General features: G+C 35.3%; 1 protein-coding gene across 2 annotated transcripts in view; it reads left to right on the top strand.

Annotated features, from left to right (window-relative positions):
* ATL2 (atlastin GTPase 2) overlaps positions 1-25,017 on the top strand; it is a 54,303-nt gene extending 29,286 nt beyond the window's left edge. For both annotated transcript variants that reach the window (XM_055327095.1, XM_055327097.1), the window contains 11 exons: positions 7,697-7,831; positions 8,098-8,202; positions 11,780-11,830; positions 12,132-12,188; positions 13,833-13,925; positions 15,955-16,093; positions 16,879-17,006; positions 18,162-18,218; positions 19,693-19,764; positions 20,392-20,823; positions 22,930-25,017. In XM_055327095.1, coding sequence (XP_055183070.1) covers positions 7,697-7,831; positions 8,098-8,202; positions 11,780-11,830; positions 12,132-12,188; positions 13,833-13,925; positions 15,955-16,093; positions 16,879-17,006; positions 18,162-18,218; positions 19,693-19,764; positions 20,392-20,823; positions 22,930-23,049 — 1,389 coding nt within the window. In that variant the 3' untranslated portion in view covers positions 23,050-25,017. The remainder of the gene's footprint in view (positions 1-7,696; positions 7,832-8,097; positions 8,203-11,779; positions 11,831-12,131; positions 12,189-13,832; positions 13,926-15,954; positions 16,094-16,878; positions 17,007-18,161; positions 18,219-19,692; positions 19,765-20,391; positions 20,824-22,929) is intronic.
* The last annotated feature ends 308 nt before the right edge of the window (positions 25,018-25,325 follow it).

Genomic DNA, 25,325 nt, shown 5'->3' with positions numbered 1-25,325 from the left:
TCCTGGGATTGAGCCTGGGATTCTCAAGCATCTGCTTGAGAATATTCTCTCTTTCTCCCTCTGCCCCTCTCCCCTTGTTCATGTGCACTTAAACGCGTGCGCGCGCGCTCTCACAAATAAAATCTTAAAAAAACCCAAACAAGTTTAGTGGTGCCTGGCTGGTTTAGTCAGTAGAGTATGCGACTCTTGATGTTGAAGTTGTAAGTTTGAGCCCCATGTTGGGTGTAGAGATTACTTAAAAATAAAAACATCTTAAAAAAAAAAACTTAAGCTGTAGGATTTATGACATATTGCACTAGTACATGGATATATAGCAGAACCTCCAGTGGACTTTCCTTTTCCTCCTAGACTTCTGTAGTAGTATGGGATGGATTTTGTATGACTGAAAGTCTTTGTTAAGCTTGTCTACTAAGTGTATTTGATTTTTGGTTTTTCTTTTAACAGCTTTATTAAGATATAATTCATACACCATATAATCCATCCAATTAAACTGCACAGTTTTATGGTTTTTAGTATATTCACAGAGTTGTACTTGGAAGGGACCTAGAATAGACAGTCACAAAATATGGTGATAGTTGTCACCAAAAATCAATTTTAGAATATTTTTATCACCTAAAAATGAGAAAAATGAAGCCCTGTATCCTTTAACTATCACTTCCCCTTCTCTACCCCCAAAACCTCTGGCCTTAAGGAACTACCAATTTTTTTTGTCTCTATAGATTTGCCTCTTCTGGACATACACATAAATAATATATGTGGTTTTTTTGGTGACTGGCTTCTTTCATTTAGCGTAATATTTTATTTTTAAAAAATATTTTATTTATTTAAGAGAGAATGAGTGGGGGTTTAGAGGTAGAGGGAGAAGGAGAAAGAGACTCTCCACTGAGCAGGGAGCCTGACACTGGGCCTGATCCCAGGACCCTGAGATCATGACCTGAGCCAAAGGCAGATACTGAACCAACTGAGCCACTTAGGCACCCCTAGCATAACGTTTTAAAGGTTCATTTATGTTGTAGCATTATCAGTGCTCCGGGAGCCCGATGTGGGATTCGATCCCGGGTCTCCAGGATCGCGCCCTGGGCCAAAGGCAGGCGCCAAACCGCTGCGCCACCCAGGGATCCCTATATGTCTATTCTTAATGCCAGGACCAGACTCTCTTGGTTACCATTGCTCTTTAGGGAAGTTTTCAAATCAGGGGGTGAGAGTCCTCTTATTTTGTTCTTTTTAAAGATTGTCAATTCTTAAAAAATAAAAAGTAATAGTAAAAAAAAAGATCGTCTGGGGATCCCTGGGTGGCTCAGTGGTTTAGAGCCTGCCTTTGGCCCAGGGCGCAATCCTGGAGTCCTGGGATGGAGTCCCACGTGGGGTCCTGGCATGGAGCCTGCTTCTCCCTCCTCCTGTGTCTCTGCCTCTCTCTCTATCATAAATAAATAAATCTTTTTTTTTTTTAAAAAAAGATTGTCTATTTTAGGTTCCTTGCAAGTCCATGCATATGAATTTTAGACCTAGCCTGTCGGTTTTATGGGAAGTTAGCTGGAATTCTGTTGGTGATTAGGTTGACTGAAAGATCAACTTGAGTATTGCCATATTAATATTAAGTGTCCCACTTCATGAACATGAGATTTTTTCCGTTTATTTATTTGTTTTAAAGATGTTTTTCTATTTATTTAGATCTTTAATTTTTTTTCAAAAATGCTTAATGATTTGCAGAGTATGTTCTACTTTTGATAAATGTATTACTTTTTAAATGCTATTAAGTATGGAATTGTGGTCCTTTTTGTTTTTGTTTTGTTTTTTGAGAGCGAGAAGGAAAGCAGGAGAGATTGGAGAGGGAGAGGGAGAAGCAGACTCACCACCAAGCAGAGAGAGAGAACCCAATGAAGGCATGATCATGACCTGAGCTCAAGGCAGATGCTTAACCAGATGAGCCATCCAGGCACCCCTGAAATTGTTTTCTTAATTTTATTTTCAGATCGTTCATTGCAAGCTTCCATCAAATATAATCAATTTTTGTATATCGATCTTGTATCCTGCGACCTTGTTCAGTTCCTTCATTAGTTTCAGTAGTTCTCTAGTGTGTTCTTTAGAGTTTTCTACATACCAGGTCATGTCATCTGTAAACAGAGATAGTTTTACTTCATCCTTTCCAATCTAAATACCTCTTAACCTCTTTTTGGCTAACTATCCTGTCTAGAATCTCCAGTACAATGTTGAGTACAAGTGGTAAGGTTGATATTCTTATTTGTTTTCTTAATTTTTGGGGGAGGAAGCATTGAAGTTCTCACCATTATCTATGATTTTTAGCTGTAGGAATTTTTGCATTTTTTTTTTTAAATGAAGTTCAGAAGTTCCTCTCTGTTACTAGTCTGTTGGGAGGTTTTGTTTTCTTTTGTTTTTTAATCATGAATAGTTGTTGGATTTTGTCAAGTGCTTTTTCTATGTATCTATCGATATGGTCATGTGATTTATCTTAGCTTGTTTTGATATGTTATTAATTTTTTGAGTATTGAGTCAGTTCTTGCATTCCTGGAATAAGTCTCATTTAGCTGTGGTGTATAATTTTTTTTAATTTTTTTTTATTTTATTTATTTTTTTTAATTTTTATTTATTTATGATAGTCACACAGAATGAGAGAGAGAGGCAGAGACACAGGCAGAGGGAGAAGCAGGCTCCATGCACCGGGAGCCCGACGTGGGATTCGATCCCGGGTCTCCAGGATCGCGCCCTGGGCCAAAGACAGAAACTAAACCACTGCGCCACCCAGGGATCCCGGTGTATAATTTTTTTTAATATACATTGTTGGATTTAATTTGCTAACATTTTGTTAAATGTTTTTGCATCTATGTTCCTGTGCTATATGGGTCTGTAGCTTTCCTTTTAATGTCTGCAGAACTTTTTCACTTCACAAACTGAAACTCTGTACCCATGACACTCCCATTTTTCCCCTCCCCCTCAGTGCCTGGTAACTACCATTCTCTTCTGTCTCCATGAATTTATTCTAGGTACTTCATATAAATAGAATCATACAATATTTATTTTGTGGCTGGCTTATTTCATTTAGTATAATGTCATCAAAGTCAAGGACATCTTTTAACCAGTTTTTTTTTAATTCTTCGTTAGTGTGCACCTAAGTTGATAGAATTGTCCTTTGTCTGTGCTTGTGACTTGGATAAGTCATAATGTTATCTGTCTAGCCCCCAAAGAGAGGAGTTGGACATGGGGTTAGGTAAGATGTTAGATAATTTAAAACTCTAATGTTTCTTAATTTGTTCTAGGATTTGCAGAGGATTCTTATGTATTTAAATAAAAAGACTAACTGATGCTTTGTGGTCAGAATATATATATTACTCTATCCACAATTTGGATGTTGATTGTTAATAACCTACCTCCTTAATTAGGTAGATTTACAAGATTAAAATTTTCATCTGTGGTGCTTTTGTGGGGGAATGTCTTTCAACTAGGAAGGGTCTCCTCTTTTATTGTAGTGTTACTTGAAACTTTAATTTCATCTCTTTGGTCAGTTTTTCCTCCTAGCTATGATAAGTTACTATGGTCTTTATTCTTCCAATCTGCCAATTGAAGGGTGTAGGCCTTCAAACAGGAAGTTGTATGTGTTCTGACATTGACCTGGCTGGACCACCAACTCTTTTTAAAATTTACCTAGCTTGTTTCACTTCATTGCTAGGGAGTGCTACCTTGCCTATGGTGAAATAAGAATTTATTTCTTATTGGGCAGCCCAGGTGGCTCAGTGGTTTAGCGCTGCCTTCGGCCCAGGGTGTGATCCTGGAAACCCGGGATCGAGTTCCACGTTGGGCTCCCTACATGGAGCCTGCTTCTCCTTCTGCCTGTGTCTCTGCCTCTCTCTCTCTGTGTCTCATGAATAAGTAAATAAAAATCTTAAAAAAAAATTTGTTTCTTATTATTTAGAGTAGGTAGGGTTTCTTTATTATTGATAATTATATTACATTGGTAAGTCTTTTTGGCAAGGCTTATGTTTATTCTCTATAGTATTTGATTATATTTAAAGTTCAGGTGTTTTTAGATTACTTTTTACCATTGAGATTCATTCTAAAAGATCTCTTTTTTTACTGAAGGACTAAGATTATTTTTGGAATTTTGAGTTTTAAGGCTTTTTTTCGTCTCCCCAGTAGTAAATGGCACCAATTTACTGTATTTCAGTTCTTAGATTTATTTTTAGTAACTTATGACAAATATCATCTTTTTACAGTGAGTCTGCTTTTAGAATTCCCTAGAATGCTTCTGAAGGGCAGGAAAGTTTGTTCTTGTGTACTGTTGTAGCCCTAGAACCTAGAACGGTAGCTGATACATGGTAGGGGTTCAGTGAATACTTGATGAGTGAATGTGTGAATATGTTTCATGGAGCTTTTCAGTATTCAGTATGATATAGTGATAGACTTCTTCAAGTTTTACCTTTCTTCTCTCTCTTTAAAAAAAGATTTAGAGAGAGAATGTGTATGAGTGGGGGGAGAGCAAAAGGAGAGAATCTCAAGCAGGTTCCCTGCTGATTGTGGATCCTGACTCTGGGCTCCATCTCACCACCCATGACATCATGACCAAGACCAAGAGTCTGACGTCCAACCAACTGAGCTACCCAGGTGCTCCTCTTTCATACTTTTATCGACTAGTAAATTTAGTGGTTTTTAAACATTTCCGTAACAGAGTGAACTAGGAAACCATGATACATAGTAGATTTTTTTTATGAGACTTTTTTTTTTTGAGACATCAATTCTTTTTAAGTTTTAGAGAAGGTAACATTAGCAAATATGTTGGCCTGTGATTTCAGTCATGTCTGCTTTTTAAAATTTGTTTTTACTTTCTTGTCTGTGTAATTGATTTTAGGAATAATAAAAAGGATCGTATTTCTTCCATATATCTTACCCATGCTCAAAAGGAAACACATTGAAGCTTAGTAAAATTTTTTGTGTTCATTTATTGAACAAATATTTTGAGTGCCTACTGCAGGTCAGGCGTTATTCTATGTCCTGGGAATACTGATCTGTGTTTTTCTATGTCCTGGGAATTCTGATCTATGTTTTGAGACAAAAAAAAAAAAAAGACAAAACTTCCTTCTTCATGGAACATACATTCAGATGACATCATGGAACTTACAGTCTCATACATTCTCATAGATACATAAGACAAGTAAAATATAGAATAAAAATTGATTAACAGGGTGGATTCTTTTAAGTTCATATATGTTGGACCTTTTAAAAATAATTTATCAAGTACCACTTTGGCATTGTTAGGGGAATGAGAAGCCACATGTGAGAGCCTAAAATGGGGTAAGACACTTTGGTAGGAAAAATTTGGTAAACAGAGGTGGAATTTATACCGTGTGCTCTGAAGACTCACGCAAGAAGTGCAGTCCAAAGCCATGTAAAGATAACCACCTGTAGTGTCAGCAGTATTCTTAGGAATTCATAAAAGTTAGAGTTTCTTTATTGCTGGCTCAGTCCACGCAGAGAACAGGTGAAACAAAGGTATAGATCTGCTAAACAACATACATATTTAGAATAGTGATCTTTTTGGTATGGCAGAAAAAGTGTGTGTGTGTGTTAGGGGGATCGTAGGGACTATTGGGAGCAGAGATAGGAAAAGTAAATTAAAAGTGGGTTGTATACAACAGATCTCCAGAGTTTTATAGAATAAATGGGGAACTGCAGATGACTTTTTAAAAAAAGATTTATTTACTTATTTGGGGGTGGGGCAGAGGGAGAGAATCTCAAGCAGAGCCCAACTTGGAGCTCCAACTTACCACCCATGAGATCATGACCTGAGCTGAAACCAAGAGTCAGATGCTTAACCAACTGAACCACCCAGGCACCTCTGCAGATAACATTTTAGGACAATAGTATGATTCCATTTCTTTTTTTTTTTTTTTTTACTTTATTTATGACAGGCACACAGTGAGAGAGAGAGAGGCAGAGACACAGGCAGAGGGAGAAGCAGGCTCCATGCACCGGGAGCCCGATGTGGGATTCGATCCCGGGTCTCCAGGATCGCGCCCCGGGCCAAAGGCAGGCGCCAAACCGCTGCGCCACCCAGGGATCCCTATGATTCCATTTCTTGTTGAGAAAATTAAGTGACTATGGAAGGATGGGTTGGAGAATATAGCATGGAGGTATAAGAAGACCTATGTGGAGCATCCAAAATATAGTCCAAGGGGCAAGACCACCATTGGGCTTGTTTAGGGGATATCATAATCTCTCTAATCCTTGGAAGGGCCCCTCCTCAAGTGCAAGTCCTTAGTATATAATGTAAATAGAGTTGTGCCATGAGGTAGCTTTGTCACCAACAGGGATGAAGGGGCCTTAAGTTGAAGACACTGAAAAGTGAAGAAGACTGCAAGAGAATTTTGTGATTGATAAGATTGGTAACCTATTGGGGATGGGAGTTTTGTGGGATAATAATAACTATAGGATGGCTTGAAGTTTAAGGCTGATTTTTACATTAGATGATGGTCTAGACAACACTTTTTTTTCCCACCTTAAATCTGTTTTTCATAAATTGTTTCATTCCTCATTGAGCCTACTTTAAACATCTTTACTCGTAATGTGACCTTTGCTATCTGTTTTGGACTATGTATCTAAGCTTGTTAAAAGTATTTCTGAAACAAAGAAATTTTTCCTGTGGGTTACTTTTGAGTAAAGGGTATGTGGGCTAAAGTATAGGGATCTTGATATCTGTCAAACTTATTCATTTATTGTGTCCCAGAATTAATTTTCCAGATAAATTATCTTATGTATTAATTTTTATGTTATTTCACGATATTTAATTATAACCGTCTAGCCCTGTGGTTTAGGTAGAACATTTTATTTGGAAAATTTTAAACATAACCAAAGATAGGATAGTATAATGAACCCCAATGTATGTATCAACATTTTGTTGGTCTTGTTTCATCTGTATACCTCCCTGCACTTTTATTTTTTTGCTGGAATATTTTAAAGCAAATGCCGGGCATATTTTTTCACCATAAGTACTTGAGTATTTAATAGATAAGAACTCTGTTATCGTTAGTATTACCCACAGTACCGTTACCACACCAAACAGTCATTTTTACTGTGAGTTAGCACTGCCTAGTAAAATATCCTGTCTGGGTTCAGATGTCCCTTTTGGTTTTAAAAAAGGCTTTTTTTTTTTTCTTTTAAACCAAAAAAACAATTGGACTGTTTGAATCTGATTCTAAATAAGTGTTTTGGTTATTTTTAAAGTTGATATTTTTTAAAGAGAAAATTAAGGCAGCGTGAAAACATTTTAGTATAAGCTATTTTAAGAGAGGAGTGCTTTTTTGACAGCCATTCTTTCTGGAACTTAGTTTTGCTTATCTGTACAAGATGTCACAATAGCTAGTATCTATTTTTTATGATTTTTAAACATAGGAAATCTTCAAAATGGGGAGAAAGTGGGTATGATCTCACTTATCTAGAAGCATAGGGAATGAAAATGTGAGATTTGAGATGTTTAGTTTGTAGGAGACTGTCTCTAAGACCAAAGCACCTCAGATAGGACTTGGAATTGCTTTTGTAACTACTTGTGTAATGTTAAAGTGTACTTTATCTTGCTGGGCTTACCTGCCTCATTTGTAAAATAAAGAATGGGTGATTTCTTACACTTCTCATTAATTAGTTCTTAATTTTTTGTGTTTTATTTTACACTTATGCTTGACTTTAACAGGATTCCCAAAGTTGGATTGGCGGAAACAATGAACCATTGACTGGCTTTACGTGGCGAGGTGGTTGTGAAAGAGAAACAACAGGCATACAAGTCTGGAATGAAGTATTTGTGATCGACAGACCTAATGGAACAAAAGTGAATGTTTATACTTTCTTTCTGTTTTTTTTCCTCCCATATGCTTTTTTTGATCTCTTTCCTGGTATTAAAGATCAAAACACAGAACTGTTAACGTGATGTTAACTTTAATATAACATATATGGATTATCATGTCAAAACGTGTGAGATACTTAGAGTACTTTCCTTGACTTTTTTACTGATTTTGACATTTATCATTTTAAATTTGGTTTTAATAGTCACTGTTGGTGAATATTTTACTTAGTATTTTAAACTTAAATTCCTAGGTGGCTGTGCTGCTAATGGATACCCAGGGTGCCTTTGATAGCCAGTCAACTATCAAAGACTGCGCAACGGTGTTCGCTCTGAGCACCATGACTAGCTCTGTCCAGGTGAGACACGAAATGGCGTGGTATAATCAGTTCAGATAATCCTAATACCTTTGCTCTTTCTTCAAATGCTTTTTGAAAACAAAACAGATGAACATAGGGGAAGTGGATGGGAGAGAGGGAAGCAAACTTGAACTGGTAAAGGACTCCACTATAGAGAACAACTGAGGGTTGGTGGAGAGGAGGTGGGTGGGGGATGGGCTAAATGGGTGATCAGGATTAAGGAGGGCACTTGTTTTGTTGAGTACTGGGTGTTATATGTAAATGATGAATCACTAAATTCTCCTGAAATCAATATTACATTATATGTTAACTAACTAGAATTTAAATAAAAATTTGAAAAAGAAAAAAAATGATCCACATTGAAAAACAAATGTCTTTTGGTAGAAGAAAGAAGGATTAAAATTAGAGTTATTTACATTTCCATGCTTTTCTGGTTCACAGTGTGGAATTTCATACTTTGGTTAGCTAGGAAGTAATAAACCAATAACCAATCCCTTTGGTTTTTCATCATAGCATCTATACTTTTTTTTAAGTTTTATTTATTTGAGAGAAAGAAGACAAGTGAGAAAGTGAGAGTGTGTGTGCAAACCTGTGGGAGCGAAGAGAGACAGAGGTAGAAACAGAATCTCGAGCAGACTGCACTGAGCACAGAGCCCTACATGGGGCTCAATCTCAACAACCCTGAGATCATGACCAGAGCCAAAACCAAGAGTTGGAGGCTTAATCCTCTGAGCTACTCAGGCACCCCTATGCTTGCTTGATTTTTCTCTCTTCCCTTCCTTCCCTTCTCCCCTTCCCTTCCCTTTTCCCTTCCCTTCCCTTTTCCCTTCCTTCCCTTCCCTTTTCCCCTTCCCTTCCCTTCCCCTTTTTAAAGATACCGCATGTTATCTTTTTGTCTTTTCTTTTTTTTTTTTTAAGATTTTATTTATTTATTCACAACAGACACAGAGAAAGAGAGAGGCAGAGACACAGGCAGAGGGAGAAGCAGGCTCCATGCAGGGAGCCTGATGTGGGACTTGATCCTGGGTCTCTAGGATCACACCCCGGGCCGAAGGCGGCACTAAACCACTGGGCCACCGGGGCTGCCCGCATGTTATCTTTAATTGAATTCAGTCATATGGTTCCCAGCTATATTATAGAGTATGTCTTTTATGTTTTGTCTAAACCAATAAAGAAAAGATCCCAAGTAATTAAAGTTAGTTTTCTACTTGATATGTATGACAACTAGTACTTGATTATTTGGTGGTAGTAGAGGCAGAAGAATTAATTCATATTAAACTTACAAAATGTTATGTGATGTTCCTATAATACACTAAGGACTTATAGGAACCTTTGATTTAGTAAAATCCCTTCTGTTTTTCACTTACTCTGTACTTGAATTGTGTTTGGTATTATATCAAGTTCTGGTCTCTTCAAGCTAGTCCATCTCTTTTCCATATAATTTAGGCTGATAGACTGATTTAAACTACCACATGTCATTTTGTATCTCTTTACTTTTTTTCCCCTGAGATCATCTGTGGTTGATGCTCCTCTGGCTGAAGAGTGAATTATTGAGTATGGTGGTTAGCCCTAGCTGGTGGTGATGTATGCAGAAGTATATGATGTTTCTTATTGATGGTAGATCATAGGTGGTACTGTCACAGCATCTTGGAATTTTGCTAATGGTTTCTGGTAATATCTGGAACATATGTCCAGTCTCTTATAAGTTCCCATTTCCTTCCTTCCTCATTTTGAAATATCTAGCTGTCAGAATGAAAAGAAATTTTGGATATTATTATGAGATAAAACAGGAGTGCTTTTCAGAGTGGCTTCTGTTTTTTATAGGGCCAGTGAGCTCTGGTACTGCCAATTAAATAATGCTTTTGGGAACCCTTACAATATCTTTTCTCCATTTTGTTCTACCTTTTTTTCTCTGATCTTGCAGGATGGCACAACTGCCATTCCCTTGAGACAAGCAGAAGCCAGTGTTTGTGCACTTCAGATTAGCTGGCTCTGTAGCTTGCCTTAAGTTATAATGAAGGAATTCTCTGTCCTGAAATGTGTACCTTGGTGTTCTTTTGTTAATTTATTTAACTTCACGATAGTAGGTGGCCTGGTTTTAGACAATCACTTAAAGCCATTCCACCACTTTCTTATCTGTAAAATGAGGATTTTACCCATCTTGCATGTGATTGTTGTGTGGAGGCAGAAATAAGATCTAAATGAGATAATATAGAAGAAGATACTTTGCAAACTATGAACAATGAAGGTGAAAATTATTTTCATTATTTTTTTCTTCATCTTTGAGGTTACATTTTTCTTTCATGAATTATCTGGTTGGTAGATCAATGACAAATCCACTTGTCATTTATTCTTTCAACTAGTGATTGTTAAGCATCTATTAAGTAAAATACAATATACTAAGTACTAATGATCTAAGATAAAGTCTCTCTTTGTGATTTGCAACCTGGCCCAGACAATGAAAATATCTTGACTTGTTTTCTAAAAGCTAAGATCCTTATGGATAGGAATAGGTTGGTCATGCTTTCAGATTTTACATTTAGCTCTAGTATAATTACCTCAGTCATTAATTACTTTTTAATTTCCATGTTTGGAGTTAGTCTGTTGAGAATGTCATTTTAGGTTTGCTGGCCTGATTTGGCTATTTATATTTTTGACCTCCAAGTGATTCAGCTAGATTATCACTTATTTGCCATTAGAACAAATTGTTCTATTTTTGGAGTAACCCTATTTTCTTAGACCTGAGTTATTTTTCTGCAGGGGTGACATCTGTGGATACTCACTTTTCTCTCTCGGCAGACTGTCACTTTTTAGCCTGACTTGGAAGGATTGGACCTCTTTTGCAATTCCAGTCTTTTCTCCAGTTTTCCTTCCTTGACAGCACGCAAATCTTCAGCTCTGGGCTCTGTGCCCTATAAAGCCTCATAAAAGATTCTAGAAAGGGCAAGAGTGCCACCTACTGTTATATTTTTCAGCTATCATAGGCTGGTAAAATGTTCATTTTAAGTTATTTAGACCAATGATTTACTTGAAGTAAAAAAAAGCCATGTAAAGTTGATGATAGTCAAGGCACACACTAAATGACTATAAACTATATCTGTCTATCTATTCATCTATCCAAACACATCTGTTTATCTATCCATCCACCCACCCAAACACACACTCTAAGATTATACTAGGGAGGAGTATATTTTTGCAGAATTATGTCCATTGACTTAGGAAAATAATTGTGGAAACAGTCTTCACTGTTAAAAAAATGATCATGTCACAACATTAAAGAAACTTTGGGAAGGAGAAAAAAACCCTTATTACATAATATACCTTTAAAAAATATCTGCCACTTTCTAGACCCCTTATGTATGTTTTCATGATTTTTGCGTAATTTACCGCTGCTACTTCCCCCTTAATGTTTTATCCTGTTAGGAAAAAAGAAAATTCTTTTCATGTGCCACTGGTTAAGCTAATGGTAGGTGATTCTTTTGTGCTGATGTATAAAATACTCTTAATTTCAACAAGTAAAGTTGTACACAGCTAGGTATTAAAAAAATGGATAAAAACTACAATTTTGTTTTAACAGGTATATAATTTGTCTCAGAATATTCAAGAAGATGATCTTCAACACTTGCAAGTATGTATTTCTCAAAGAATGTGCCAAAGAATTGAAAATATAATTCTTACTTGTGACTTTCCATCTAGAAACCTATTATAGTGTAAGAAGATTCAGTATTACATGGTTTTGAACTGAAGCATAACTTCTTAACTAGAAGAAATTTTAATGTATAACTAGTCTGTTAGAAAATTAAATGCTTGACTTTCAAATGATTTTAAAGGCTCTGACATCTATATGGTCTTACATAGAACGGCTTTATAGATAAATGTCTTCTTTCAATCTATTTGGGGGCATTATTTTAAATAACTTGCTTTAATAGTTATTTACAGAGTACGGCAGACTTGCAATGGAAGAAATCTACCAGAAACCATTTCAGGTAAATAAGTATTTTATCATTTTTAAAAACTTACATATAAAAAGCTATCAAGCCGCTTTATCTTTTAAGTCTGAAGATAAGAGGATATTATAACAAACTCATTTTTAGTAACAGATTCAGTGTAGTTGAAACTAATGTAATTACCACCTGTAGTGGGCTAACAAGTGTAGGAAGTAGAACAAATGAATATAGTTAGATTGTTAATGCTATGCTTAGATTAAGAGGTTAATGTTTCTCTTAATTAGATGTAATTTAATTCCTAAACTTGAGACAGTCATGTAAGTTTCTTTATACATGGAAAACTATTACAAAATATTGTAGGTTTTTTTGTAGTTATTCTTAATTTTGGTTTCATATAGAAAATTTCACAATTTATTATATCTCTCCCTTCCTTCCACTCCCTCAATCCCCATATTTTTTACTCCTGTTAAATGCCAGGTACAGAATATTAAGTCAGAAATAAACCTGGGTGGAGTTATTTGAGAAGTATATGCTCTGTTTGCTTCTGTAGAGTCCTGTTGTGACAGAGATTTAAATTAATAAAAGCAAAGCTAATTTCAGGTGGTTTCTTTTTTGAAGTAAGTGTAATTTATAAGTTGACATTAGTACTGTTTAGTCAGATGTGTTATAATAGGTGAGAATGACTCCACCCTGTTTGCTCATCAGTATGTGAAGTACTTTCTGTGTGACAGCTGATGATCTTTAGTGTTGGTGGGTTTATATTGATTCTGCCTCAGTCTTTTTTTTTTTTAATTTTTTTTTAATTAATTTATTTATGATAGTCACACACACAGAGAGAGAGAGAGAGAGAGAGAGAGAGGCAGAGACACAGGCAGAGGGAGAAGCAGGCTCCATGCACTGGGAGCCCGATGTGGGATTCGATCCCAGGTCTCCAGGATCGCGCCCTGGGCCAAAGGCAGGCGCCAAATCGCTGCGCCACCCAGGGATCCCAGATTCTGCCTCAGTCTTATGTGACTCAGGTGATCACTTTTATGAAATATCGGGGCAGGCTATGGCTTTATTTTCTGTCTAGGGATGAAATATACTGTATTTGGCCCAAATCAGTTTTTCCTAATTGGGATAATTCTGTCACCCAGGGGACATTTGCCAATGTCTGGAGACATTTTTGGTTGTTACAGTTTTGGAGGGAGGTTAATGCTGCTGGCCTAGTGCATAGAGGCCAGAAATACTGTTCACCAACCAGCCACATGCAGAATTGTCTGGTTCAAATTATCAGTAAGGCTGCGATTGAGAAACCGAAGCATATATGAATAAAAAATTCAGTGAAAAGAATCAGTTGGTCTAGAATTAGATTAATTGCTGCTAGTTATACAACCTTGACTTAAAATTATGATCTGTATGCCCTAATAATGCCTTTTGTTGATTTAAGATCCTGTATTATTGCCTCTAGTGACTCTTCAAATACCATAAAGTTCTCAAATGGAAGCAGTTGCTTGGTATAGGGGCTAGGAGTGTTGTAGGCTTAGGTAGGACCTTGCTAGAACTATGAGCAGTATTAACCATTTGGTTACTATAACTTTTCATAGGGATTGTTTAGGGGAGTGGTTGTTAAATTGTTTAGTGATTTTTTTTTTTTTTTGTAAAATTTTGTAAGAAATGATTTCTACTTTTTTCTGTCTGTAGACACTAATGTTTTTGATTCGAGACTGGAGTTATCCTTATGAACATTCATATGGTTTGGAAGGTGGAAAACAATTCCTTGAAAAGAGATTGCAGGTAAGCCCCATTTCCTAGTGAGGAGAGCATAATAAGCACGAAGCCAGATGAAGGAGTCTGCTGTCTGGACTGCTGCTTAGACTTCCTGTCTCTTAAGTGTTGCCACTATAAATTGCATATCCCAAATTAGCCTATATAGAATTGATGAAAAGTAGATTGGTTGTACTCCTGTACAATATTCAAAGGATAAAATTTTGAAGGAGACTAACTTTTTTGATCTACTTGCATGTGTCTCTTTTTGGCATAGCTGAGCTTTCCAAACAATTGGAACAGACTAGGTATAGGTAATATGATACACATACATTGAACACAGATGATGTGTTCTGTCCAAAGAATACTGTCTCTTAGAGTGACAGCATATAGAGCTAGAAGAAGGATCTTAACCAAATCTAATTCAGCTTCCTTTTTAAAATATATAATGTAACTGAACCCAGAAAAGTGACTTGCCTTTGGTCTCTTAACTAATTGTTGATAACTGGAACTAGGACCCTAATGTCCAGACTCCTGATCCATGCAACATGCTATGCTACATTAAAGCATTCCTAGAAAATAACCTCACAACATGATCCTTTGTTCCTGAGGTGTATCCTCCTATCGAAGTACTTGGGGAAATTCTCAGGTCAGATGTATCCATCTACTCACATACACAAAAGTTACATGAAAATCTCTTAATTTGTAAGTGGTAGGGTCCTCACTTCGGGGTAATAAAGTTTTATTGTCTGTAGGATGATGTATTTAGTTTCTCAACCACATTAAAAAACTCGGGGCATAATATAATTTTCTTATTAATAAAATAAGATGAAAACCAATTCCTCGTTCTTGGCTATTGGAAAGGCATTTCCAGACCCTATTGTCAGAGATAATTTCAATTATCAGAGTTTTCTCTGGTTCGTTCAGAAGAAATGAATACAAAGCATATCAGACATACTAACTAAACTCAGAATTTTTTTGAACTTCAAAGACCACGTTTTGTTTTTGTTTTTGTTTTTATCTTACTGAAATGATACAGGAAAGTGCTCAAGTCGTAAGTGCAGCTTGATAAATTTATACAAATGAATGGAGCCATGTTCGGTACTCACCAGAAGTACCCACCTTCATCTACTACCCCCCAGCCCTCTACTTGTATCCTGACCTATGACGGGCTTTGTACTTTTTAGGAAAGGAATCATATACAACATGTATTCTTTTGTGTCTAGCTTTGTTTGCTAGTATTATGTTTCTTAGATATTGTTACATGTAGTTTAGTTCATTCAATCTCATTGTTATGCAGTATTCTATTGTATGACTGGACAACAATTTCTTCATTCTACTCTTGATGGAGATTTAGGTAGTTTCCAGGTTTTGTTGATTATAAATAGTGCATGGTTTTTTAAAATGGTGTTTGAGAAGAGTCATTGAGAGAGTATGTGAATTATACTGAGATAAGTAGTTATTAAACAAAATTGAAATTTAAGATTTTCTTCTAGAAAACACATAGCAATCTCTCTTCCCAAAACACTGATAACTAGCATAAATCATAAATAGTCATTTGGGGTAAGTAGTGAAATCCCAGCAAGTTTCAAATATTTTTTAGACTGCATTGGAGCTTTTTCATTTTAGCTGTTATTTTGCTCAGGGGTTGACCTTTTTATTTGTAGGCAAATTAGTACTTTGTTTTTCTCTTTGCTGTTACAAGTACTTTAAAGGCAAATTCTTAATTTATCTACTGGTTTGTAAACCACAACGACTACTTGTTAGTCTGGTGTTAGATAGTATGATTAATTATTATTTGTATTTTTTTCATCCGTTCGCAGCAAACATGGGGGAAAACATCTTTCCTAGTTTTCAGATAAAGTGGGGTCTTACCAAAGTGGTCAGAAATGGGTCTTTAGTAAAATTTTATGTTGTCAAAAAACACCCATCTGGAAGTAGCATTGGAGTTAAGTGTGCACACTTGTGAGTATGTGTGTGTATTTTCTTTAAAACAACTTCTTCTTCTTTTTTTTTTTTTAACTGTTTGCATCTTCACCCTGTTTCTTTCTCCCCTCAGGTAAAACAGAATCAACATGAAGAGCTACAGAATGTAAGGAAGCACATTCACAATTGTTTCTCAAATCTTGGTTGCTTCCTTTTGCCACATCCTGGTCTTAAAGTTGCAACTAATCCTAGTTTTGATGGGAGATTGAAAGGTGGGAATTCCCATTCTTGCTAAAATCAGAACTTTAATTTTTTAGAGACTGAGAGTTTAAAAGAAAAATACATGGTTCCTTAATGTTTTGTTTTGTATTGGAAGATAGTTTAATGAGGTGATTTTAATGCTCTGTGGTCTGTCTAGCTTTCCATTGGGTTTGTCACAGACACCTAGTGTATGGATTAGCATATTTTATAATGTGATCTGTTGCTTAGCACTAATGTCCTAAAAATTCCAAAGGCTGAGAACATTTCAGTATTTCATCTGTGTGTAGTCTGTAAAATGTTTTACTAATATATTGTATTCATGTAATCAGATTTAAGACTGTTTTAGGGATGATTGTTATAGGTATGTTTTAGGATTAAATGTGATGATGGCTAAAGGCTGGAGGAATAATGAAAGTTTTACAATATAGCTGGAAATACAAAATCTAGTATTAAAATTTAGTATAATTTCAGGAATTGTTTGTCTTTTGAAAAAGACTTGGAATTTATTTTGGTAGATCGCAGTTTATTTATTATTTGAGCTGAAAAAATTATTGGAGGATGAGGGAAATGGAATAGCAGAATAAGAGGAGTATTTTTTCCTAGGAGATAGGTGTTTGGATGAATCTTTTTTTTTTTTTTTAAATAAATCTACTCAAGTAATAAATACTGTATGTATATTGTTGTTTTCATGAAACAGGATTTTATGAACCTTTACCAGAGGGGACTGCTTTTAATCTTTCTTTTCTTTTCTTTCTTTTTTTGACTAACATGCTGGCTTTTATCTTATCTCCTCCAGATATTGATGAAGATTTTAAAAGAGAGCTTCGAAATCTAGTTCCATTGCTGCTTGCCCCTGAAAATTTGGTAGAAAAAGAGATAAGTGGATCTAAAGTCACTTGTAGAGATCTTGTAGAATACTTTAAGGTAAAACTACATTAAATGACTTTGTCTCAGTTAGAAATATAGCTGACTTAAAATTGATATGTATGTATACTTTAAAGCAAAAAAGTGAGGTTTATATATAGTTTATTTTTCTGTTTTGAATCGGCTATATCAGTTTTTAAGGATAGTTAAAATTATAGCAGACAACTTGTATCTCTTAGACAGTGATTTTATTTGTTTATGGAATTATCCTGCTTTTTCTCCAGCTCTGATATGAAGAGAAGACCATTCACCATATAATTGTCATACCATTCTATCATTTGTGAACAATGATAAATAATTGGGAATGTAATTCTGCATCTTGAGTTCTCATAAAAGCCTTCTCTCTGAGTTCTTGAAAACTTGATAAGAGCAACTGAAAGTACAAAACTGGTTTCTGAGTTTAAGTAAATTACTCATAGATTTTTTTTTTTCCTCTCTCTCTCTCTCTGCTCTTTTCTAGTCCTCATAGCTTGCTTGCCAGAGCAAAACCATTGTCAGGGTTCTTTCTGTTCATAGTAGTTAGAGATGGAAGGGAAATTCCAGTTGAAAGTATATTTTGGGTCATTTATTGGACAGTTGATGTTCACTTTCATACTATTTTTGTTATGAATTAATTTAGAGGTAGTAAGGAGTTAAGATGAGCAATTCCTGTATGAACTTACCAAAAACTTTCATTTTCCTTCTTATCCTTAAAGCATAAATTAGGTAATTTTTTTCTTGAACTGGAATATAATTTAACTTGGTCAAAGTGAAATATTGAGTAAAAATATTTTCTAACATTTAAAACAATGGCAGGAGGGAAGAATTATGAATGTCTTTTCATAAAGTAGATGGCATTGTATAAATAATTTTTATATATGAGATAACATGCAAGTTGGAATTATATTTAGAAATATTCTCTAGGATATTATTTAGCAACTTTTTTTGCAACATGTATTTTTAATAATGTTGAGAATAGGGTTAACTTTGGAAATGAGAGTCTATGATTTTTAAGATTTCAATTTCCTTTTTTTTAATTTGTTTTTTTATTTAGAATTTTTTCTTAGACTTCCCTTTTACAAGCATGAATTATTTTTGTATTAAATGGTTTTTCTTCCTTCATGATGTAGAGCCAAGTTGTTTAACCTGCCAATATAATGTCTTTTGTATTTTTAGGCTTATATTAAAATTTATCAAGGAGAGGAACTTCCACATCCAAAGTCCATGCTTCAGGTAGTGTGTGTGTTGTACATATATTTATGAAGGAAAAAAGTCTTTGGTTTAGAAATAAGTGCTGGAGATGGAGTTGTGCTTCTTTCAAGCAAATAATTTCTTTTGCAGGAGATGGCTTAATATGGGCCTCTCTGAACCAAATTTCTTCTGTTCTCTGAGCTTTGACAATAAATGTTGGAAATAAAGTTTATTTATCCCTTTGATATTAATGATTTAGAGCTGCTTCTAGTGCATATGGTTTTTTTCTTTTTTTCCCTCTCCTTTTTTAAAAGCTGTTCTTTTAGGGGTGCTTGGGTGGCTTAGTCAGTTAAGTGTCTGCCTCCAGCTCAGATCGTGATCCCAGTATCCTGGGATGGAACCCTAAGCTAGCTCCATGCTTAGTGGGGAGTCTGCTGCTCCATCTGCTTTTGTTCTCTCTCTCTGTCAAGTAAGTAAATAAAATCTTTTTTATAAAAGTGTTCTTGGGATGCCTGGGTGGCTCAGTGGTTGAGTGTCTGCCTTTGGCTCAGGGCGTGATCCTGGAGTCCTGGGATTGAGTCCCACATTGGGCTCCCTGCATGAGGCCTGCTTCTCTCTCTGCCTGTGTCTCTGCCTCTCTCTGTCTCTGTCTCTCATTTTCTTGAGTAAATAAATAAAATCTTAAAAAAAGAAAAAAGTTCTTTTGGGGCAATGTTATTTTAACCTAGTTCATTTTTTAAGAGAAGATGAGACAGCTTAATTTAAGAGATCAAGAATAATTGTTATTTTAATGTCAATCTGTTCTTGTAAGTTTTATATCACTGTGTTCATAGTGTTAATTTTTCACTCAAATTTATGTTTAATTTTTTTCGGATGCATATCTAGGTGATATTTTTGGGCAATTTTTCAGTTTTATAGTAGATTAAACAGTATTTATTTCTACAGCTCCTGCAATAAGCAGTTTTGTCAATTTGAAAGTCTCTTGTATAGAGAGCAAGCATTGGTTCTGTACATTTGGAGACTTGACACATTTTAGGATCATGTCTGATTCTTTGATTTCCTGAGCACATACGGATTTTTTTTACAATCCTTTTTTTCTTTTTTTTTTTTTTTTAAGATTATTCGAGAGAGAGAGATCACAAGCAGAAGGGGCAGAGAGAAATCTCAAGCAGACTGCACTGAGCACAGAGCCCAATTCTGGACTCAGTCTTATGACTCTTACTGAGCCAAAACCAAAAGTCGGATGCTAAGCCGACGAGCCACCCAGACACCTTAGCATACCCATTTTAATAAACCTAAGCAAAACAAAATTAGGCAGTCCTGTTAGAAGCAATTATTAGATATTTTATACTGGTCTTCCCTTCCATTGGAAAGGAAAACTGGAAGTCGATAATGTTTTCTCTGGTTCATTTTCAGGCATCTTCATTGTATATAATTTATTGTGTTAATCAGAATTTATAGAGCCATTGAATATCTTTTGCATAAAATTGGCACATTTTGTTTTATTTTTTTTTAGGCAACAGCTGAAGCTAATAATCTTGCTGCAGTAGCAGGAGCAAGAGAGATCTATTGCAAAAGTATGGAGCAGGTTTGTAACCAACATTTAAATTTGAGACTAGAGTAAGAGGATTTTTACATTTAAAATAATTGAACTAATTTGTGCTCTGCATGGATTATCACGTTATATCAGTCACTGATTCCCCTTTATCATCTCTACTGCAAATAAACTAAGAATATAATTCACATGGTTGGAGTGCAGGATACAGGTGGCAAGTTATTATATAAATTGTACTAAAATAGTTTTGACACATGATTCAGAGTACTCTTATTAGTATCTTATGATGTAATATCAGTTTAAGACCAATAAGAACTTCTGTGCTAATCTTGCTAACTCAAACATTAAAATACCTTTTTTCTCTTTTTTACCCACTCTGTGCCAGCAGTCTTTTTGTATTCTAATGGTGTGTTGGTGGGCCAATGAAGGCAGCTATAGATTGCAGTATAATTGTTTCTGTCTTTACTGGGATTATTTATTTTACCCAAGTCAGTTAAACATATAAGAAGTAACTTATGTGTAGGGTATTACGAACAAGTTTAAAACTCAACCATGTAGGTGGCTTGACTTTGAGACTAAAAACTGTGAGCAGGGAACTTCTTCCCAAGTATAAATTACTTCTAGCCTGTAATGTGTCCTCCTGTAATTCTGTCTGTACAGGTATGTGGTGGGGACAAGCCTTACATTGCACCTTCAGATCTGGAGCGAAAACACCTGGATCTCAAGGAAGTGGCGATTAAACAGTTCCGTTCAGTAAAAAAAATGGGTGGAGATGAATTCTGCCATCGTTATCAGGACCAGCTTGAAGCTGAAATCGAAGAAACCTATGCAAATTTTATAAAGCACAATGATGGCAAAAATATCTTCTATGCTGCTCGTACCCCTGCCACACTGTTTGCAGTCATGTTTGCTATGTATATAATCTCAGGACTGACTGGCTTCATTGGCCTAAACTCTATAGCCGTCTTGTGTAACCTTATCATGGGGTTAGCACTGACATCTCTTTGTACTTGGGCATATGTAAAGTACTCTGGGGAGTTCAGAGAAATTGGAACAATGATTGATCAGATTGCTGAAACACTGTGGGAACAGGTTGGTATCTATCTTTTGGTTTCTCAGTGACTAATCTCATCCCTGTGACACTTCCCCACCCTTCTGCAGTATTTGCACACCTACTTTTCTTTTGTATGAGGAATGTCAAGAGGATGTTTTCTGTTTTGTTTGGTTGTATAATCTGAATATAAAAATGAACCGGAGAAATTTTTTCTTAAAGTGATAAATAATTATAGTGTGCTTTGATTAGCTTAAATCTGTAATATCCTTTGGATAGATTCTTAGTCATGGGCCTGATTATGCCACATGATGGGCAGGGCCAGAGTCTCTAAGGATTTTTTTCTTAGAGGAAAGAAAATAGAATCGGTATAAGGAAAAGAAATTTGGAAGTGCAGTGCTTTAAGAAAGCAAAAGAAGTCTCTTACTAATACTGGCAAGAAGCAATGCATGCTTATTTGAGGAAAAATAGTGGATGGCATTCAGGTCTTTGTTGCCATCCATGAAGATAGTGGTGATTTGCTGATGTACTACAAGGAACAATCTTGTAGAGATTTCTTTTACCAAAGGAATTTTGTTTGACTTCTGTACTATGGAAACACTACACTCTGAACAAAGCAAAGCACTACAAAGAGAACCAGCTTCTCTTAATCATAATCTTTTACCTCAGCCAGAATTCAAATCATAATATTTTACCTCAAACCAGAATTCAGAGTCGGGCCTGACAAGAATCTACTAAGGAAAGCCATGTTGTATATTGGCCAACTGTGTGCTGGAATTGCCTGTGTTGAGAAAATTCCATTCAAGGATGTTATTAAAATGATCATCGTGAAATACTTGAGCATCATGTCAAGGATCAGAAGGAAAGCTGCAGTTATTATTGACGGACAGTATAATAATGGCATTTTCAAATATCATTTCTGGGCCGATGAAGTAATTGGGCTTATTTTGAAGATCTAGGATATGCAGGTTCATGTTGGTTTTGGCCTTAAGTTTAAAGACTGACGAAGTAAATCATTTTTTGAAGGTTGATTGGGTATTGATTTTTCTTGTAATAATGTCATTATTTTATAAAGTGACCCACTATATTAATTTGGATTTTGTATTTATTCTTCAGAGAAATGCTCGATTTATTTGGATCTGATTTGGAAGCTTGTGTTTGGATATTTGTTAAATTTAACCTTTTATCTAAAAAAACTCACTCTTCATATTCCTTTGATATCTTCTAATAGAGGATGGATTAAAAGCTATCAACAATCTCACTTTAAAAAAAATTACCTACTTTAAAATTTTGGACCATTACTAATTTTCTGCAGCATGAATTTTAATCATTGTACAGTGTTTTCTTTTGAAAGCCATTCTCCTATATAGCATTGATTCTAGGACTTTAGAGGTGCCATTATTACAAAATAATTAAATGGAAGAATCTAAAGTGTGTAAAATTATTTTCAGTGTAGTGAAGGTAAGTTGATCACTAGTCAGAGATCTGTGCTGTGTCAACAAACCTTGCCTAAATTTTCTTGCATTTCTCTTTTCTTTTGCTTCAGAGGAGTCCCAGGAAGGTGAGAAACCCACAAAGTCTCCGATTCTTGTAGTCTTAAACTCTTTAACTTCAAGGCACTCTGAGTCATTGTCCTAACGAATCACTCCATGTTTTAGGTGTTTTCCAAACTGTTTGAAGTTACTAGACGTCGAATGGTCCATCGTGCTCTTTCATCAGCACAGCGACAGAGACTGTCATCCAACAATAACAAGAAGAAAAATTAGACAGTATTTTTAACTTTTTTCTCTATCTGAAGTGTTCCCACTAATACATGTAGGACAATAAGCAGGACCGTCTGGGCCGGTCTGCATAAATGCTGTATACTTACCAGATTTGATGCTGCATATAGGGTATGGAATTGCACATCCGTCTCCTAGGAATTGTAAATGGTTTGAATAGGAGGAAACTAGTTTTTGTTGCATTATCAGATGTCTAACTGCATTATTTGTAGCATCATAGCTTTTTTTGGGAGAAGCATCTTTTTATTTCCCACATTTCTGGTTATTTTCTTCATTGCTTTGAATTGAATTTTTATATCTATTTTTATATGTAACTCTTTTTTTACCTCATGTTTTTATTTGTTTTGCACATTTCTCATACCACAGGTATTGAAGCCCCTGGGTGATAATTTGATGGAGGAAAACATAAGGCAGTCTGTAACAAACTCTATCAAAGCAGGCCTGACTGACCAGGTGTCTCATCATGCCAGATTAAAGACAGACTGACAATTCATCTCCTCATGGACTCCACTCTCCCTTTTTTCATGCTTGCTGTACAATGAGAACTCAAAAATAAACCAAAGTTTACAATCAACTGTAGAAGTAGTTTAGTATAACTGGCTTCACAGATGGCTGCCACAGAGTGTGAAAATTGTTTGTTGGTTTTAAGCATTCTGTTCTTGGCTCCTAAGACATGGAGATTGGCTGAGGAGCATTAGTTTATCATGCACATTTGTGCCATGTTTCTTTTATTTTCTTTTCCTTTTAATCTAATGTTAGTGAAATTTGTCTTATGTAAAAGGATATTTCAGGGAAATATTTTAAAAAATCTATTTAGAGTCTCTTTAACACCAGTGTCCCATTGAAATTTTAATTTTTAGTGAAGTTACGAATCACTGTATCAAGAATCAGAATGACAATGAAGCCTTTATTGAGCCACTACATTAAAAGTATATATTGCTTTACTGCCTTCAATACCAGTATTACATAAGTGCATGTATCAGAAATTTCACAGAAAATACATGACAACTCTTGTAGCTAAGAAAGTGATTCTGAGGTGTACATTTGTCTTGCCTTTTTAAATTTATAAACCTGCCCTAAAAGGAGATGCATATCTGGGAAACTGAACTGTCTTTATGCAGTTTAGCCTTCATGTACATAAAATATGCCATTAATTTTATTGGGGGAGAAATTCCATCCAAAAATGTTGCCTACAGCTATGAGTTAAGAGTGTCTGTACAGTGTGTAGCTTTTATTTTCTAAAATCACAGATAGGGCATGTATATGAATTATAAATATATAAATACGATTTTGTATTAAAAGTTTTGTAGTTTATGGCAAAATCTGGTTCTGTGGTAGGCTAAGTACAGTCCCTGTGAAGGAATGTTTGTGGCTCATGTCAGTGTGTGAATGCATAGACAATTTGAAGTTTTTGATATATTTGTGATATTTATCTCTTGAGCACTGCAATCTCACCTCCCCCCCCCAAGGGAATTCAATGGGAATGTTTATTGTGACTTTGTCCTCTGTTGCATTTTAAAGTTATTTCCTGTAATTTATTTTCAGTACATAATTAAAAATTTGTTGTATATATAAAATGAAACTTGTGATTCTTTTTTAAGGAATCCTTCAAGTATGTATTCCATTACATAAACCGTGTTTGTTTAAACTGAAAAGAGCATGAGCAGGAAACACCCAAGTGAGAGCTCTAAGGTATTGTACCCAAAGCTGAGCTTGTAAAAATTATTTTTCTTTGTCTGTCTCTGTTAGGGAAAACTTGTTGTGATTAGCCTAGGTGTAGCTCGGGATTTGTTAATTTCTTTTCTCCCTCTTTCTCTCCTTTTTTTTTTTTTGATGGTATATGTAAGGCTAATATTTAATATTTTTGCAATATTTTTGTAGCCTTCTTTATAAACAATTATTATTAAAGCACCTAGTTTGGTTTTTAAGTAAAGAAAATTCAGATGTTGAGTTGCATGCCTGAAAGCTCTAAATTTACTTCGGTTGATCTATCTCCTCCCCTCCTTCTTTCAAATCCTGTTTTTATATGGATTGTATTTGTTTCCATCTGTATTAAATTGCTACCGACTCATCTGTTCTTAAAACATAAAGAATCTACTTGAAAAGTCTTTTTATTTCTTCTAACACCCTGTTTTATGAATGCTGTGGACTGTTTTTATGAATGAAAAAATAAAAAGTTTGTTGTATAATAGCAATTCTTCTGAAATTAAAGACAGAGCTTACCTTTTTTTTTTTTTAAACAACAACAACAACAAATCATAAGAGTTGTGAAATCTAGACCATGGATTTGTTACTATTTCTTATTGGAGAATGTGTTTTCCACGAAGAAGATAAAATTCTATAAAGAATTCCAAGAAAAAACACTTTGGTTTCAGCTGGAAGACTGAAAATAATTGTTAAGTAAGAAGCAATAAAAGGGATTAAAGACATATTCAAAACTGTTGACTGCACTAACTTTGGTGTTAGTATATTTTCTGTGGTACAATTTTGTAGTAGCCCATATAATATGAAAGTTTTTTTTTTAAAGGAATGCTTAATGACAAATTATTTATTTTCCTAATTAAGACACAAATAATTTACTTTTATGGGAGGGACAGTCATTCACAACCCTGCTACTGAGTGTCATATATATATATAATCTAAATTTTTGTTTTGAAAGAGAGTGAGCAAGTGTATGAGCAGGGATGAAGAGAGAGGGGAAGGGAGGTGTGAGGGTTGAGGAGGTGAGAATCCCAAGCAGCCTTTTCATGCCCAGTGAGACC

Source organism: Nyctereutes procyonoides, unplaced genomic scaffold (assembly GCF_905146905.1).
Source record: "Nyctereutes procyonoides isolate TBG_1078 unplaced genomic scaffold, NYPRO_anot_genome, whole genome shotgun sequence".
NCBI lineage: Eukaryota > Metazoa > Chordata > Mammalia > Carnivora > Canidae > Nyctereutes > Nyctereutes procyonoides.
Note: the sequence above shows the minus strand (reverse complement) of the source record. Positions and strands in the feature narration are given on the sequence as shown.